This window comes from Mesoplodon mirus (assembly GCF_964341445.2).
Source record: "Mesoplodon mirus genome assembly, chromosome: 11".
In the NCBI taxonomy this organism is placed as follows: Eukaryota; Metazoa; Chordata; class Mammalia; order Artiodactyla; family Ziphiidae; genus Mesoplodon; species Mesoplodon mirus.
In genome coordinates, this window is record NC_138987.1 from 97,132,053 (window position 1) to 97,149,421 (window position 17,369).

Genomic DNA, 17,369 nt, shown 5'->3' on the forward strand with positions numbered 1-17,369 from the left:
ATGAGGAACTCAGAGGTGGGTGGGGAGTGGGGACAGCATAGCTCAGCCCTGGCAGGTGAGGGCCTTGGGGATTGCGGGTTGGGATTTCCTACTCTTAGGACAGTGCCTGAGCGGAGAGCATGGTGGGGAACGGCCTCTCCACGACGTGGGGATTCCCTCGGCTTCTCCCTGGGCCTCTACCCGTGGGAGCCTGGTGGATGGAGAGAGTCTCCGTGCTTCTCCAGTGGTTGAGTCTGTTGCTCTGGGTCCAGGCAATGCTCTGGAAGCCCTGAAGCATCGAGAGAATTCATGACCCAGAAGGTGGTTTTTAATAGCAAAAGCCTGTAGAAAAGGGAAGGAAGGTTGCATGCTCTTGCTGGAATTCAGAGTATCAGCTGATGTTGAGCACCCCCTGTGTTCCTGGCAAAGTGCTGGTATCATGCCCGTGTTATCTCTGCCCCCGTGCAGCAGCTCTGCGATGTAGGGGCAGGTACCGTCACCCCCCTTCACACATGAAGAACTGAAGCCCAAGGCGGTTGCACGATCCTCCCAAGGGCTGACGGATAATAAAGGAAGAGCTTTGATCCTGGGCTTGTCAGGACGAAGGACCTTTCTTCTGTGTTAAGGAGAGAGGGCACTTTCCAAGGCTGGGAGTGGGGCTGGAGGCAGTGATGGAACACTGTGGTTTGGTGAACAGTTAACGAGATGTGTGTGGTGCATGAGTGAGGGATGCAGCAAAACCCAGCAAAGGCGGAGTCCTTAGCCTTGGCGGGGCGGGGCGTGTGGAGGGGGAGATGGCAACGGACAGACCTACACTGTTACAGCAGAATTTTTCGTGGCAAACAAGGAGAGTGAGGAAAACTTTACTCAGGAGGGACCAGTGCAATGGAGCTTTTGCAGTAGAGGAAAAAGATGGGCTCCACTCCAAATATAACACAGACGAGTGGGGATTTATAGTCAGGGAGCCGAGTGTGGGTTGCTGGTGGAAAACGACTAAGAGGAAACATCAGGAGTCAGGGGGCATTCTGGCTAAACCAACTTGACAGGATTCTAGCTGAAGGGAGGCCAGGGTGATACGATGTCCAGGGTGGGTTACAAGGAATATGATCAGATACTGAGGGTAGGGGATTTTCGCTAAACTGACCCAGCAGGATCCTTGCTAAAACTGGACTAAGCAGGCCAAGGACAGAGTCCATGGGGGCACCTAACCGAGGAGAGGGCTCAGAGGAGCCTGACTCAGGTTTGGTTACGGAGAATTGGTCAAGGAGAGCATCTTGGTCAACACCCAGACCCTCACATGAGATGCAGGCTATAGGGCTCTTGGGGTGTTACTGTTGGGGCCGTGCAGCCTAGTGGGGAGGTCCTTGTGCTGGGAGCCGTGGTTCCCTGTTTCCAGCGTGCATGAGGCTCACCTGGAGGCTGGTTAAAACAGATTGCTGGGGTCCCCCATCCCTCCCACCCCACCCAAGGTTTCTAAGTCAGTGGGTCTGTAGTGGGGCCTGAAATGTTCATTCTTAACAAGTTCCCAGCTGCTGCTGCTGGTTTGGGGCCCCAAGTTTGAGAAGCACAGGCCTGGGGAATAGTGGAGTGCAAGACTGGGTCATGGGGGCAGGCTGATGGGGCCAGGTCTTGCTGTCTGATGGGGGAGTTTGTTTCTTGATTCAGCAGGCAACGAGGGGCTAGCGTAGAGCCTCAGCAGAAGCTGGTTCTTTGCCAAGATGCTTCTGAAAGGGAGAGAAGCGGGATGCAGGGTGGCCTTGGCCGTGGTAACCAGGCGGGTGATGAAAAGGAACAGAGACATCCCTAGGGCATGATGAATTGAGGAAGTCATCCTGAACTCTGAACTCTGGGGACCCGTCTTGCTTCAGAGCAGCAATGGAGAGAAAAGGCATCCCCTCACCTTCCCTGGGGAGCTGAAGGCCCCAGGTCCTTCCTCCTCAGGTGGTCCCAATGTTTATTTCAGTGGATTCCTCCATCTTAAAAGTCACAGTGCATTTGTTCTGCTTGCTTTTTAAGAGTCCACATGTGAGATCGTACCGTATTTGTCTCTCTTTGTCTTATTTCACTTAGCACAACGCCTCCAAGGTCCATCCACGTTGTCGCAGATGTACTGTGGGCACTTGGGGGCATGTCTATCAAAGTCAGGGTAACGCTGACCCCTGTTCCTCACATCCACGCGGGTCGGTGTCAGAAGTCCGGCCTCTCTGGCCATCCTTCTCTGGGTTTCGGGGACCAAGGAGGAATGGAGGGCTCTCTAGGTCAGAGCATCTCTGTGGGACACCCCCTCAGCGTCCTCCTTTTCTTAAAACAATTTGCTCTTGTCAAGTGTCAGTTTTCTGGCAGGTAGTTGGCTTAAGTCAGGCTGTAGATCAATCCCATTTCAATGTAGATTGGTTTAATTCCCACCCAAAATCAGCTGCTAACATCAGAGAGCATGGGCGGCTGCTTCTTCTGTTTTTAGGGGTGGGGGTGGGGTATTGGCAGGAGAGGGATAATCTGAGGAGCTGAGCCCGGCGGGGTGGGCCGGCACTGCTGCTCCGGGGGCCGGAGGTGCCAAGGGGCCCAGCACCCCTGGACGCTGCCGTTCCATCCTGCAGGCACGGCTGTGCCCTCCCACACGTCTCTGCTCTATTGTTCTGCTATGACATCCTGTTTCCTCTCTTCTAAATGGCAAATTCCCGTTCCTCTCCTGTGACCCTTGTTCACATCCTGGGTAAAGTGTTTGTGTCCGAGCATCAAGGGCCACCTGGTGCCAAGGCGAGGCCCCTTGCCCTGATGTTGGCTCCCGGTCCGGCAGGCTCCATCCAGGGTCCCAGGGCAAGGCTCCTAGCCAGCCAGCACGGGGACCCGGGAGGGACCTTGGGAGTTCTGGTGGCCCCTGAGCCACCCTGCGGGATGTGGCTCCCAAAGCAGCCCCGAGAGAGCCACGGACAACCGGCAAGGTTCTGCGTGAGCTCCCCAGCATGAGCCTCTGCCTCCCCGTCAGTATGTGGCCAGGTCACACCAGATCGCTGTTGTGCAGCTTTTGGACGAGGATCACCTGCATCAGAATCACAGGAGTGGCCCTGATGTGGGCTCTGCCCGTGTTAGCGGTGTAAACCAATAGTTCTCAACCAGGGTGATTTTTTTTCCTCCAGAGGACATTTGGTCGTGTCTAGAGACATTTTAGATGGTCACAACTTGGGGGGTGGGGTGGAGGCTAGTGTCATCTGATAGGTAGAAGCCAGGGGTACTGCTAATTATCCTATGTGCACAGAGTGGCCACCACAACAAAAAAGTATCTTGCTGGGCAAAAATGTTCTTTTTTAAAATTTTATTTTTTATTGAAGTATAGTTAAATTACAGTGTTGTGTTAATTACTGCTGTTCAGCAAAGTGACTGTTATATATTCTTTTCCATTATAGTTTATCACAGTGCATTGCATATAGTTCCCTGTGCTCTACAGTATAGGACCTTGTTGTTTAGCCACTCTCTATTTAATAGTTTGCATCTACTAACCCCAAACTCCCAATCTTTCCCTCCCCCGACCTCGGCCACCACAAGTCTGTTCTCTATTTCTGGGAGTCTGTTTCTATTTCTTAGGTAGGTTCATTTGTGTTGTATTTTAGATTCCATGTATAAGCGATATCGTATGGTATTTGTCTTTCTCTTTCTGACTTACTTCGCTTAGTAGGATAATCTCTAGGTCCATCCATGTTGCTGCAAATGGCATTATTTTATTCTTTTTTGATGGCTGAGTAATATTCCATTATATATATGTGCCACATATTCTTTATCCCTCCATCTGTCGGTGGACATTTAGGTTGCTTCCATGTCTTGGCTATTGTGAATAGTGCTGGTATGAATCTAGGGGTGCATGTATCTTTCTGAATGATAGTTTTGTCTGGATATATGTGAGCAAAAACGTTTCAAAGCCACTTGTTTAGATGGCCTCCAAGCTCCTTCATGCTGCCACGGTTTGCTTTTCTGAAGTCTCCTTCCAAACCTCCCCTTGCTGCCCCTGCCTTGGGTGTGGAATTCCGCAGGGTCCTGCAGCTCTGTCCTCACCGAGGGTCCCAATCCCAGCACCTCTACCCCCACCTCCACCAACGGGCCGCTGCCGTACGCAGTGCTGGGCTCTGGGTGCCCCTGGAAGGCTCCTCAGCTTCCAGATGCCATCGCCCCTGGGGCCACGCAGAGCCCACCCTTCAAATGCTTAAACCAGCCCCCGGTCCAAGTCCCAGTCCTGTCATCACTCACCAGCTGTGTGACGATGGGCAGGTGACACCGAGTGTCAGCTGCCTGGTGGACCCAGGTCCCACGGGCTGTGGAGTCAGGCTGTATCACCTTTTACCTGGAAAAGATGGGAGCTCCCATGCACCCCAACAGTGGGAGGCTCGGGGCTCTGTCACGTTCTCCTGGTGCCCTTTTGATTGACTTCCTGCTGGAGTCTTGGCTGGCCCAGCCTTCAGGCCCTTCCTTCATTGTGGCAGTGACCTCTCGCCTTCCCCATGGCACCTGTTCAGCCCTGCTTCCCATGGAACAAGTGACTGTTGAGGTGATCTTACATCCTTGAAAGCCTTGAAAGCAGCTTCAGGATGGTGGCTCACGCCAAGCTGCCTGATTGCAGGCAGTGTTCCCCATCCACTCTCCAGCAAACACCCCCCCCACCTCCTGCCCCTCCCCTGGCTGGCTGCCTAGCTCTCTCAGGCACCCCTCTGAATCCCCACGATGGGGAGGGAGCATCTTTGAGGAGAGGTGCCCAGGGTTCCTCTCCTGTTCCCAGGAGGGAGATGCCTCTAGCTCAAGGTGATGTACTGGCTGAGTTACCTAGTGAAGCAGGTGCAGAACCCTCCAGCCCTCTTGAGACTGGGGATGGATAGGAATTGTACTGGTGAGGCGGAGGGGGGCTCTGTGGCCGGGAGGAGACCCCAACCTCTTGTGCTCATTGTACCTCTGCCAGCAGGCAGGTGGTGAATGGGGCTCCCTCCAGGCTGGGGTGTGGTGGTCAGGGTGAGCCCCAGCAGAGGCCGGGAAGGGATTCAGTCTTTGGCCCACTGTGAATGTCGAGGGGCCGGGAAGGCTCCTGGGAGGGACCGCAAACTGAAGGCTGTTGCCGGGCTCTCCCACTTGTTTGCGTTTTCCAGCATTTTATTATGGAAAATTTCAAACATACGGAAAAGTTGAAAGAATAGGACAACGAACACCCCTATACCCACCACTCAGACTCTGCCATTAACATTTGAGTTTATTTGTCCTATCACTTATCTTTGTTTTTCTTCGGCTAATTTCTTGCTGTCAGAAAGTCTGTTCTTTTGAAAGATTTGAAAGATTTGCTTGCTACACAAACTGTTGGAAGTGAAAATGCAGTTTGGACAAGACTCCTCAGTGGGACAGGACAAAACCCTTCCCCGTGGTTGGCATCTCCTTTAACCCCTGCCAACGTTGGTCTGGAGCCCAGCAGATTGTGGCTTGTGGGCTGTGGGTGGTCTGTGGGCCTTTCCTGGTGGCCCCTGAGCTACCGACAGTATATCATTCAACTCTATTCTTAGAATGGGCTTGTTAGTTACATGCCACGGCCCTCACTGAAATCTTACCAGAAACAAGTCTATTTTCTGGCTCATTCTGGTTGGTTCTGGGTGTGTGTGTGTGTGTGTGTGTGTGTGTGTGTGTGTGTGTGTACCAGGTGTCTCTGTCCTCCAGCAGCCTGGGTCCAGCACAAGCCCTGGTTGGAGGACACCTCCTTCCAGACCTCTGCTGGGCTGTCCTGAGACCACCCTTCTTAGCTCGCTTTATCAGTGGCCCCAGCCGTGGCAGCTGCACGTCACGTCGACAGACCTTCCAAGCCTCCTGCACTTGGTTCCATGGACATTCTTGCCTTCTCTCTCTTTTTTTTAAAATTTATTAAATTTATTTTTGGCTGTGTTGGGTCTTCGTTGCTGCGCACGGGCTTTCTCTAGTTGCGGCGAGCAGGGGCTACTCTTCATTGTGGTGCGCGGGCTTCTCATTGCGGTGGCTTCTCTTGTTGGGGAGCACGGGCTCTAGGTGCATGGGCCTCAGTAGTTGTGGCACACAGGCTCAGTAGTTGTGGCTCGCGGGCTCTAGAGTGCAGTCTCAGTAGTTGTGGAGCACGGGCTTAGTTGCTCCGCGGCATGTGGGATCCTCCCGGACCAGGGTTCGAACCCGTGTCCCCTGCCTTGGCAGACGGATTCTCAACCACTGCACCACCCCTTGCCTTCTCTTTTGCTGAGGAGCTGGAGCTACAGTCCCCTGACCCTTCCAGGAGCAGGCACATGTCCTCATTTCCAAGCTTAACCTTTCCACCTGGGTCCCCGTCCCATTTCTACAGGAGCATGAAGGCGTGGCACTCCCAACTTTGACCCCTGTTTCTCCAGCATCTTCCATCTCTATCTTCACCGGCTGCCCTCATCTTCCCTATTTCCATCAACTTCTCAGTCTCAAAGGCTTGAGACGCAGACCACACTGTTCCTTCTGGATCCTTCATCTCCTGTGGCCACTCAGTTATCTTTGAAAACCAATAGCCTAGCACAGGAACCTGTTCTCCGGACAAGCAGTGGGGTTGTTAGGTCTTCATTAAGCTGCAGAAATGTCTCTTCCTGTTTTCCCGCTTTCATGTCAACCGCCGTCACCCTTGCCTCTGCATTTGCCCCTCACAACGGCAACGTCAGAGACCATTTGATCACATGTTTGGCTATTCAGACATCTCTAATGGCAACATCTATGTCCTTAGTAAGTTCGCCGCATGGAGTGAGGCTTTTTTTTTTTTTTTTTGGTTGCTGTACGTGGGCCTCTCACTGTTGTGGCCTCTCCCGTTGCAGAGCACAGGCTCCGGACGCGCAGGCTCAGCGGCCATGGCTCACAGGCCCAGCTGCTCCGCAGCATGTGGGATCTTCCCGGACTGGGGCACGAACCCGTGTCCCCTGCATTGGCAGGCGGACTCCCAACCACTGCACCACCAGGGAAGCCCTGGAGTGAGGCATTTTACCTTGGTATCTCTAAACCTCTCCCAGAGAAGCAAATTCCGTACAGTGAAGAGAGACGCACAAATCTCCATTTTATTTATTCTTTTTGAAGTTTTACCAAAGTATAGTTGATTTACAATGTTGTGTTAACTTCTGCTGTATAGCCAATTGACTCAGTTATAGATGTATATGTATTCCTTTTCATATTCTTTTCCATTATGGTTTATCATAGGATATTGAATATAGTTCCCTGTGCTCTATAGTAGGACCTTGCTATTTATCCATTCTATATATACCAGTTTGCATCTGCTAATCCGAAACTTCTAATCCTTCCTTCCCTCCCTCCCCCCGGCAACCACAAGTCTGTTCTCTATGTCTGTGAGTCTGTTTCTGTTTCGTAGATAGGCTCATTTGTGTCGTATTTTAGATTCCACGTGTAAGTGATATCATATGGTATTTGTCTTTCTCTTTCTTACTTCGCTTAGTAGGATAATCTCTAGGTCCATCCATGTTTCTGCAAATGGCATGATTTTGCTCTTTTTTATGGCTGAGTTGTATTTCATTGTGTATATATATACCATTCACCTGTTGATGGACATTTAGGTTGCTTCCATATCTTGGCTATTGTGAATAGTGCTGTAATGAACATACGGGTGCATGTATCTTTTTGAATTATAGTTTCGTCTGGTTATATGCTCAGGAGTGGGATCACTGGATCATATGGCAACTCTATTTTTAGTTTTTTGAGGAACCTCGTACTGTTTTCCACAGTGGCTGAAGCACTTTGCATTCCCACCACCAGTGTAGGAGGGTTCCCTTTCTAAGAGAACATTTTAAATAACACATCCCAGAGTTCCTGTCCCCAATAACCACATTGTGGCTTTGATTCACTGCCTTAGAAAGCATTCGACTCATGCTTATCTTATCTTTATACTTCGATTGTAAACTCCCAGAAGGAAGGGGTCAGAATTTTACATTTCTCTTTTGAGAAATATAAGAGACTACTAGAGGGCTATGTATCAAGAAGGCACTCAATAAATATTTTTAGATGAATGGAAAGATGAGTGCACCAATGAGATTTTTAGGGAAATTTTTGTTGCCCATTTGTTAAATCTTTGGGGGGAGTTTTCCACTGAGATAAGATTATAAATAAATGTATTCACTTTTTTGGGTAATAATTGCTACCCAGTTTAAATAATTCTTTTCTCTTTCAGGGGACTTCCAAGATGGCAAGAGAGTGAGCCTCTCCGTGTATCTTGGGGAATTTTTCGATATCCACGTGTTTGTCAATGGTACTGTGCTGCAGGGGGACCAGAGGTAAGTCGGAGCCCAGAAAGTTCAAATTAGAAGGGGCCCTGATAATTCCCCTGTACTCCCCCATTGTCTTTCGGATGAAGCAGCAGGGCCCAGAGAGAGGAAGTAGATGTGCCCAGAGGAAGTGAGCAGGGTGTGTGAGAGTGGGGTGTCCCAACGCTTGGACTAGGCACACAGCCTCTGCCCCTTGGTCTGAACCCTGCAGCATGGTCGGGTTGAAGGGTGGAGGGACATCTGGAAAATGGACGAGAAGGCCACTTCCTGAGTTCCTCCTGTCCCTCCAGGGTCTCCATGCCCTATGCCTCCAAAGGGCTGTACCTAGAAACTGAGGCTGGGTACTACAAGCTGTCCAGCGAGGCCTACGGCTTTGTGGCCAGGCTTGATGGCAGCGGCAACTTTCAAGTCCTGCTGTCAGACAGACACTTCAACAAGACCTGTGGGCTGTGCGGCAACTTTAACATCTTTGCTGAAGATGACTTCCAGACTCAAGAAGGTAGGCTTTTCTGGCACACCGTTTCCCGAACGCATGGCTGTGCTGTTCTGCTCACCAGTCTTCACTATGACTCTTCCCCTGGCGTTCCAGCCTCCCCAAGTCCTCAGCTCAACTTATCCCGCCAACCTTATTTCTTAGCGTTCTACTTCGCTGCCTAGACCCCCCGTCAAACCAGATCTTGGGGGCTCCTCAGACCCCACGAATTCCCCACATGGCAGATGGTTGATAAATGCTGGATGGTTTGAATTCCCCACATGGCAGATGGTTGATACATGCTGGATGGTTTGAACAGATCCTCCTGAGCCACTGTGTTGGAACTTTGAGGATGAAATCTATAAAGGGTGGTCCTGGGACTTCCCTGGTGGTCCAGTGGTTAGGAAAACATGCTTCCACGGCAGGGGGCCTGGGTTCGATCCCTGGTTGGGGAACTAAGATCCTGCAAGCCACGCAGTGTGGCCAAAAAAAAAGGGTGTCCTCTACACTGTCCAAAAAGGCTAGTTTATGTGGGTGTGCATGCATGTGTATGTTCACAAGCAACAGGAGGTAATATGGACAATGCGAAAACCACTGCTAATCTTTTTTCTTCTGATAATTTCAATTACATAAACATTTAAGTAGGGACGTTCTTTTGCAAAAGCTGAACATTTGTGTATAAGTTCTCCTTCTTTTTTACGGTTAAGGGGTAAGTGTGTAGAGAAACAGTTGATTATTCCTTTCATTGGACTGGAAAATAGTAAGATCATTTGTTTCTGTCTTCTCCAGCCCTGATTTCTTAAACTTTTTATTGTTCAATATGTACATTTGAGGCTATCAACTTTCCTTAAATACTGCCTTAGCTGTATCACAGCAACTTTGATAGGTACATATTTTCATTTTCATTGAGTTCTATGAATTTTCTATTTCCATTTTGAGTTTTATCTCAACCTATTAAATGTGCTTAAATTTTTACATGTTCAGAATTTTAAAAGCTATCTTTTGCAACTAAATTGATTTCTGATTTAAATTAGAAATTTGGGGAGATTTATCTGTGGCCATGATCTTTTGTAATTGTTCTATGTATGCTCCAACAGAAGGTTTTCTTATTTATTTATTTATTTACTCTCAGTGGAATCTACGGTACAAGATGTTTGTTAGAGATCAATATCGAAAGGAAGGAGAGGAAGGAGAGCTGAGTAGAGGGAGAGCTCTAGAGCAAGGACTACCCCTCAGAATGTTCCATACCAGGCTAAGATGTCTGGGCCCCATTCGCTCACTGCATATGGACTGCCTCTAGAAGGGTATGACATCAGGAGGTAGTTCTCTGTAGCTGAGACAGACCCTGAAGAGCAAATCAAGTCCTGCGTGAAAGGGATCTGGGTAGTGCACCTCTGTTTCTACCTCAGATGGGTTGCAAGATTTTTGGCCAAATGTGTGAAGCAGGGCCTCATCCAGCTAAGATTACTGGTAATTGAACTCTTAGTTCTTTGCCACCAGTATCAGCATTATAAAGCCATTTCTCTGTCATTACAAATATAAAACAGTTTTCAGTGGTAAAAAGATAATGAATTATGGTCCTATCACATTGGTTGTATGGGTGTAAAAACCTGGGCTGGACAACAATGTCATAAATACATTTGCTTTTGGAATTAAGTGTTGGATATATTTTACATCTGAAGAAAAAGAAGGAAATAAATTGAAATATAAGACAAGAAAAATATTATCTCAGAATGCAAATTGCTTCTTTATTTTAAAGTCTATTTTATCTGATATGAGCATTGCTACTCCAGCTTTCTTTTGATTTCCATTTGCATAGAATATCTTTTTCCATGCCCTCATTTTCAGTCTGTATGTGTCCCTAGGACTGAAGTGGGTCTCTTGTAGACAGCATATATATGGGCCTTGTTTTTGTATCCATTCAGTGAGCCTGTGTCTTTTGGTTGGAGCATTTAATCCATTCACATTTAAGGTAATTATCAATATGTATGTTCCTATTACCATTATCTTAATTGTTTGGGGTTTGTTTTTGTAGGTCCTTTTCTTCTCTTGTGTTTCCCACTTAGAGAAGTTCCTTTAGCGTTTGTTGTAGAGCTGGTTTGGTGGTGCTGAATTCTCTTAGCTTTTGCTTGTCTGTAAAGCTTTTGATTTCTCTGTCGAATCTGAATGAGATCCTTGCAGGGTAGAGTAATCTCGGTTGTAGGTTCTTCCTTTCATCACTTTAAATATATCTTGCCACTTCCTTCTGGCTTGCAGAGTTTCTGCTGAGAAATGAGCTGTTAACCTTATGGGAGTTCCCTTGTATGTTATTTGTTGTTTTTCCCTTTCTGCTTTTAATAATTTTTCTTTGTCTTTAATTTTTGTCAATTTGATTACTATGTGCCTCAGCGTGTTTCTCCTTGGGTTTATCCTGCCCGGGACTCTGTGCTTCCTGGACTTGGGTGGCTATTTCCTTTTCCATGTTAGGGAAGTTTTTGACTATAATCTCTCCAAATATTTCTTGGGTCCTTTCTCTCTCTCTTCTTCTTCTGGGACCCCTATAATGTGAATGTTGGTGTGTTTAATGTTGTCCCAGAGGTCTCTTAGGCTGTCTTCATGTCTTTTCATTCTTTTTTTTTTTATTCTGTTCCACAGCCGTGAATGCCACCATTCTGTCTTCCAGGTCACTTATCTGTTCTTCTGCCTCAGTTATTCTGCTATTGATTCCTTCTAGTGTATTTTTCATTTCAGTTATGGTATTGTTCATCTCTGTTTGTTTGTTCTTTCCTTCTTCTAGGTGTTTGTTCTTTAATTCTTCTAGGTCTTTGTTAAACATTTCTTGCATCTTCTCCATCTCTGCCTCCATTCTTTTTCTGAGATCCTGGATCATCTTCACTATCATTATTCTGAGTTCTTTTTCTGGAAGGTTGCCACTCTCCACCTCATTTAGTTGTTTTCCTGGGGGTTTATCTTTTTCCTTCATCTGGTACATAGCCCTCTGCCTTTTCATCTCGTCTATCTTTCTGTGAATGTGGTTTTCCTTCCACAGGCTGCAGGATTGTAGTTCTTCTTGCTTCTGCTGTCTGTCTTCTGGTGGATGAGGCTGTCTAAGAGGCTTGTAAGAATGTTTCCGGATTGGTGCCAGATTCTGTATCTGTTTGTTGAACTACATTTGTTAATTGTGTTACTCAAGTCTACTATTTTTTTTTACTACCTTTTGTCTGCTTCATCTACCCATTACTATATGAATAATGCCCTCACTGTCCCTCCACCTTGTTTCAATAACTACTAAATTTGGCATTATTATCATAGTTTTACATAATTGGTGTTTCTTTGGCTATGCCTTCATGTTTAACAGGTTCTTTGCTTATAATTTCTCCTTTTATGTTACTATTTTTTGTAGGTTCAATTTCTATTTTTTAAAAAAACATCCCTTAGTAGTTCCTCACTCAGAGTCTGGTGGTGATAACTGAAACAAACACTCCTTCATTCTTATATGATATGTTAGCTAGGTATAGAATTCTAGGACATTGGTTATTTCTAACAGTGCTTTGAGGATGCTGTTCCATTGTTGCTGTCAAGAAGTATGTTGTCAGTCTAATTGTCATTTCTTCACAGATAATGTGTCTTTTAGCTTTGTGTATGAGTCATCTCATTGCTTTTGGTATTCTGAAATTTCACTGTGCTATTTCTATGTGTGGGTTTTATTTTTATTATTTTGCTTGATACTTTTTGTGACTCATGAATCTGATGATTCCTACCTTTCATCAGAAATAGGAAAATTTCAGTCATTATCTCTCTTCTGTTAGACATATGTTGGATATTTTTATTCCACTCTATTTTCCCTCTTTACCATACTTCCACTTTTCTATCTCTTTATCCCTCTTTCTTGCTTGAGTGGTATGGTCATGCTGGCTGGTGAGAACCAATCGTGTGCATCTTTTCCAGCTCCATTTTCAGTAATGTCATGTTGGTAGCTTGAAACTGGCCATGGTGGGAGTATTTACACCATGGAAACAAGCAAATCAGGGCTTTGCTTTCCCCCCAGAGAGCTGGCTTATCAGCACATCACTATTTAGATCTATCTTCTAGTTCACTAATTCTCTCTCAACTCTAATTGACAGATGATGTCTAATCCATCAATTGACTTTTCTTTTCTATTTCATTGACTATATTTGTAATTTTAGAAGGTAAATCTGGCACTTTTTAAACTCTATTATTTTTCTTATTGTCTTGTTCTTTTATCAAGTTTTGATTTCTTCTTTATAACAGCAATTTAAAATATATTTCTTTTATAACCTCTGTACAAAAACTTTATTATCTGAAGTTTCTAGAGCTTGAATCATATTATCTTTATGTCTGCTGGGTCTTGCTTGAAGTAGATTGTTGTCTATATTGCATAATTTTGGATTGTAAGCTCATCTTTAGAAGGGTTTTATGCTAATTTTTAATATGGAGTTACTGAATCTCACAAGAAGTATAAATTGGAATCTCAGTGCTAAATGAGGGCTTTCCTATCACTATAAATTCTCAGAGGAGACTTTTCCCCTCCTATTCAGAGTCAAGACCAAGGAAATAAACTTCCTTATTATTTTCCTACTTCTCAGAGTGAATTTTTTTCTTGTTAGCTTTCTCACGGAGTGGGTAGTCCTTCAAGACTGCCAGGGTCACAAAGGGGTCTAAGCCCATCTCCCTATATCATGCAGACCCAAGACTCATTTCCATCAATTTCCAAGGAGCTGTTAAAACCCAAGCACATTAGTTGGCAAAATTGCCACCCCCACTGTAATACCCTGTAGTCAGAACATCAAGTCATATTTGCCAGTTCTATTCTTAAACTTTCTTTCCTTGCTTTTAAACTTTCTTCCCTTCCCTTCCTCCTTTCCTTCTTCTCCTTCTTTTTTGTCCCTTGTCATTCCCTCTACTTTTTAAAATGGGATTAAACACAGATTCAACAGGATATTTGTCCTTTGCAGTGGCAGAGTTTTCAGATTTTTCTAATGTGCTGTATTGCCAGAAATGGAAGTCCCAGCCCTAAGATGTCCTTTTCTCCAGGCTTTAAGATCTAAAAAACTAAAAATGGTTTGGGATTAACAGATACACACTACTGTATAGAAAATAAACAACAAGGACCTACAGTATAGCACAGGTTATATTCAATATCTTGTAATAACCTGTAATGGAAAAGAATCTGAAAAAGAATATATATGCATGTGTATAACTGAATCACTTTGCTGTACACCTGAAACATTGCAAATCAACTATACTTCAATTAAAAAATACTAACTAAAAATGGGACCTATGTTACTAGGGAGAAGGTGGTGCATGTTGGCAAAAAGTCAGGGCTCTGGTGATATTTTTGAAATCACTCTCAGAGGACTGCGGGTTTATTTTTTTTTTGGTTGGCAAAGACTCGACAGTTAACCCTGTTTCCTGACATCATGGGAGCCTGCCCAGCTAGCTGGTTTTAACTCTGGCTCTCAGAGATTTTTCTATAAGCGAGATGATCTGTAATTCCATCTATCAGACATCCTTATGTCTCATTTCAGATTTAGCCCATAGGGTTTCACTTCCTAAAAGGTCAGGAAAGAATCTAGAGGTCCTCTAGTCTAACCCATCATTTTACATATGAGGAATCAGGCTCAGGAGATTATGGGATCAGCCCAAGATCACACAGGGCGATCGAAGGAGAACTGAGACCAGACCAGGGGTCTTGATTCTCTCTCGGGCTTTCCCCACATAGCACAAAGCCTCTTCTCCGCCTCTTCCTTGAGATGGTATATTAGAAGGTGGGCAAGCCTGTGTGGCGTGGTGACTAAGAACCCAGAGAATGCCTATCATAATGCCTGGCACATAGTAGAAACTTCACAGATTTAAGTGCCCTTCCCTTTGGCTTCTCCATGTATTAGTTTCCTGCAGCTGCCAGCAAATTACTGCAAGCTTGATGGCTTAAGACAACAGAAATTTATTCTCTCACAATTCTAGAAGGCCAGAAGTCCAAAACCAAGTTGATGACAGGACTACACTTCCTCCAGGGGCTCTGGGGAGAATCTGTGCCTTGCCTCTTCCAGCCACTGCCAGCCATCCTTGACCTGTGGCTGCATCATTTCAATCTCTGCCTTGGTCTGCACATTGCCTGCTCTGTGTGTGTCTCTGTTTGATCTCCCTCTGCCCCTCTCTTTTTTTTTTTTTTTTTTTTTGTGGTACGCGGGCCTCTCACTGTTGTGGCCTCTCCCGTTGCCGAGCACAGGCTCTGGACGCGCAGGCTCAGCGGCCATGGCTCACGGGCCCAGCCACTCCGCGGCATGTGGGATCTTCCCGGACCGGGGCACGAACCCGTGTCCCTTGCATCTGCAGGCAGACTCTCAACCACTGCGCCACCAGGGAAGCCCTCTCTTTTTTTATAAAGATTTTTTTTTTGATGTGGACCATTTTTAAAGTCTTTATTGAATTTGTTACAATATTGCTTCTGTTTTATGTTTTTGTTTGTTTGCTTGCTTTTTGGGGGCACGAGGCATGTGGGATCTTAGACTCCCTGACCAGGGATCGAACCTGCACCCCTTGCATTGGAAAGCAAAGTCTTAACCTCTGGGCCACCAGGGAAGTCCTTACCCCTCTCTTATAAGGACATATGTGATTGTGTTTAAGGCTCACTCAGTGAACCCAGGATAAGCTCTTCCTCTCACAATCCTTTATTCAATCACATCTTTTGCCGTAAAATATTCACAGGTTCTGCGAACTAGGAAGTGGACATATCTTTGGGGGCCATTTTTTTCTGCTCACCACACCCAGAGGCCAACTCACTATACTTCCAAGTCCTGCTTTTCTTTTTCCGGGGATAGTTTATTTTCTATTTCCAAGTGCATGATCTGATCTTGAAGCATGCTTCACTCTTCCAGATCTGGCTATGCAGAGGCACTGCTTGCCTTGCTGCTCCACTAAGCCCCTTTGCAATGAAGGTGCAGCAGTTCTATTTGGCACTGACTTGGTACCAGGTACCATGCAGGCCCGGAAGGCCCTCACAGTCTCTTGTGGGTCGCTGATAGGAGTGTGTTTGCTCTGAGTACCAGGGCACAGATGCTCTGCGAGCACCAGGGATGCAGTGATGGGGATGCTTAGGTTCATGGCACATCCTTACCTTCATTCTGCAAACATATGTTGAGTGTCCACCATCCAGCAGATAAGAGTTTAGAGATAAGAGCCACAGCCTGTGCCCTGAATTAAGGAGCTCACAGTTGAATGGGGGGTGAATATAAGTAAAAAGGACACTAACACAAAGGATGATGAGAGCCTTGATAGAGGGATGGCCAGGGTGCTGAGGGAGCACAGAGAGGGGCACCCAACCAGACGGGGGAGGGAGACAGGGAGTCGAGCTAATTCAGAAGGGCTTCCTGGAGGAAGTGGTTCCGGGGCTGCATCTCAAAGAATAAATTGAGAGAGTCGGGGTAATAAGGGGGTGGAGAACATTCCGCACAGAAGGAGGAAAGGGAGCAAAGTCCTGAGAAGCGAGAGTGGGTGGACTGTTCCCTATCGCCTTTCCTGGCGTCTTCCTCACTGTGCCCATCCATCCAGCCGCCCCCCACCAGACGCTGGCTGAACCCGGGTGCCCGTGCCCTGTGGTGTTAATGCCGGGGTACTCCTGCCACAGATGCCTATGTTTTAATCTAAAGAAAGTTGATTCAGAAAGTTGATTCAACAGGCCTAGAGTTCTCACTCAGAACCCCGGCTCTCACGACCGTGACTTCACCCTCCTGAAACTTTCTCCACAGGGACCTTGACCTCGGACCCCTACGACTTTGCCAACTCCTGGGCCCTGAGCAGTGGGCAACAGCGGTGCCAGCGGGCGTCCCCTCCCAACAGCTTGTGCAATATCTCCTCTGAGCTGCAGAAGGTGGGTCCACCCAGGCTTGATGTGGGCTGGGGGCGGGGGCGGGGTTTCTGGAGTCAAGAGGCAGAATGATATGCAGTCCCAGGTCCTCCATCCAGGGGAGGAGTGAGTCCCTCTGGCTGCTCCATGTCCCACGGGCCCCTTTCCTCCCGAAAACCAGCTGGGGCTAGAGTCGCGTAGACGCTAATCCTAATACTGTCCTGGGCCTGGAGCTCTAAAGATGGGCCTGGTCGAATGAGTTGGTACCGTGAGTGACTATACTTTTCTGTTTTACGTTCCAACGCCCTCTCAGCCCCAGATATCACCATCATCACCTGCCACCTGTCTGAAATTCTGTGGTAGAAAACCATTCCTTTTTAAGGGCCCAATAAGTGGCTGTTATAAAGCACAAGTATGGGGCCAGGCCCCAAGGTCTCACCAGCACATCAGCAGGAAGGGGGTTACCTCCTGGTGGGGAGGGAAGAAAGCTGGGGCGAGGGAGGAAGGTGGGGGAGGGAGGGGCAAGTCCTGATGTCCCCAGCTTGGATGTTGTAATAGTTTCCTGAGGCTGGAGTAGCAAATTATCTCAAACCCAGTGGCTTACAGCAACAGGAATGTATTCTCACGGGTCTGGGGGCCAGAAGTCTGAATTTGGTTTCAAGGTGTCTGCAGGGTGGGCTCCCTCCAGAGGCTCTAGGAGAGAGTCCCCCCTGCTTCTTCCAGCTCCTGGGGACTGTGCGGTTCCTTGGCTTGTGGCTGCCTCCGCCACTCGCTGCCTCTGGGGTCTCATGCCTCCTGTCTG

At 47.1% G+C, this 17,369-nt stretch overlaps 1 protein-coding gene across 5 annotated transcripts in view; it reads left to right on the top strand.

Moving 5' to 3' along the window:
• VWF (von Willebrand factor) overlaps positions 1-17,369 on the top strand; it is a 195,967-nt gene that overhangs the window by 64,109 nt on the left and 114,489 nt on the right. For all 5 annotated transcript variants that reach the window (XM_082636932.1, XM_082636933.1, XM_082636931.1 and 2 more), the window contains 3 exons: positions 8,156-8,258; positions 8,540-8,748; positions 16,470-16,591. In XM_082636932.1, the coding sequence (XP_082493058.1) occupies positions 8,156-8,258; positions 8,540-8,748; positions 16,470-16,591 (434 nt within the window). The remainder of the gene's footprint in view (positions 1-8,155; positions 8,259-8,539; positions 8,749-16,469; positions 16,592-17,369) is intronic.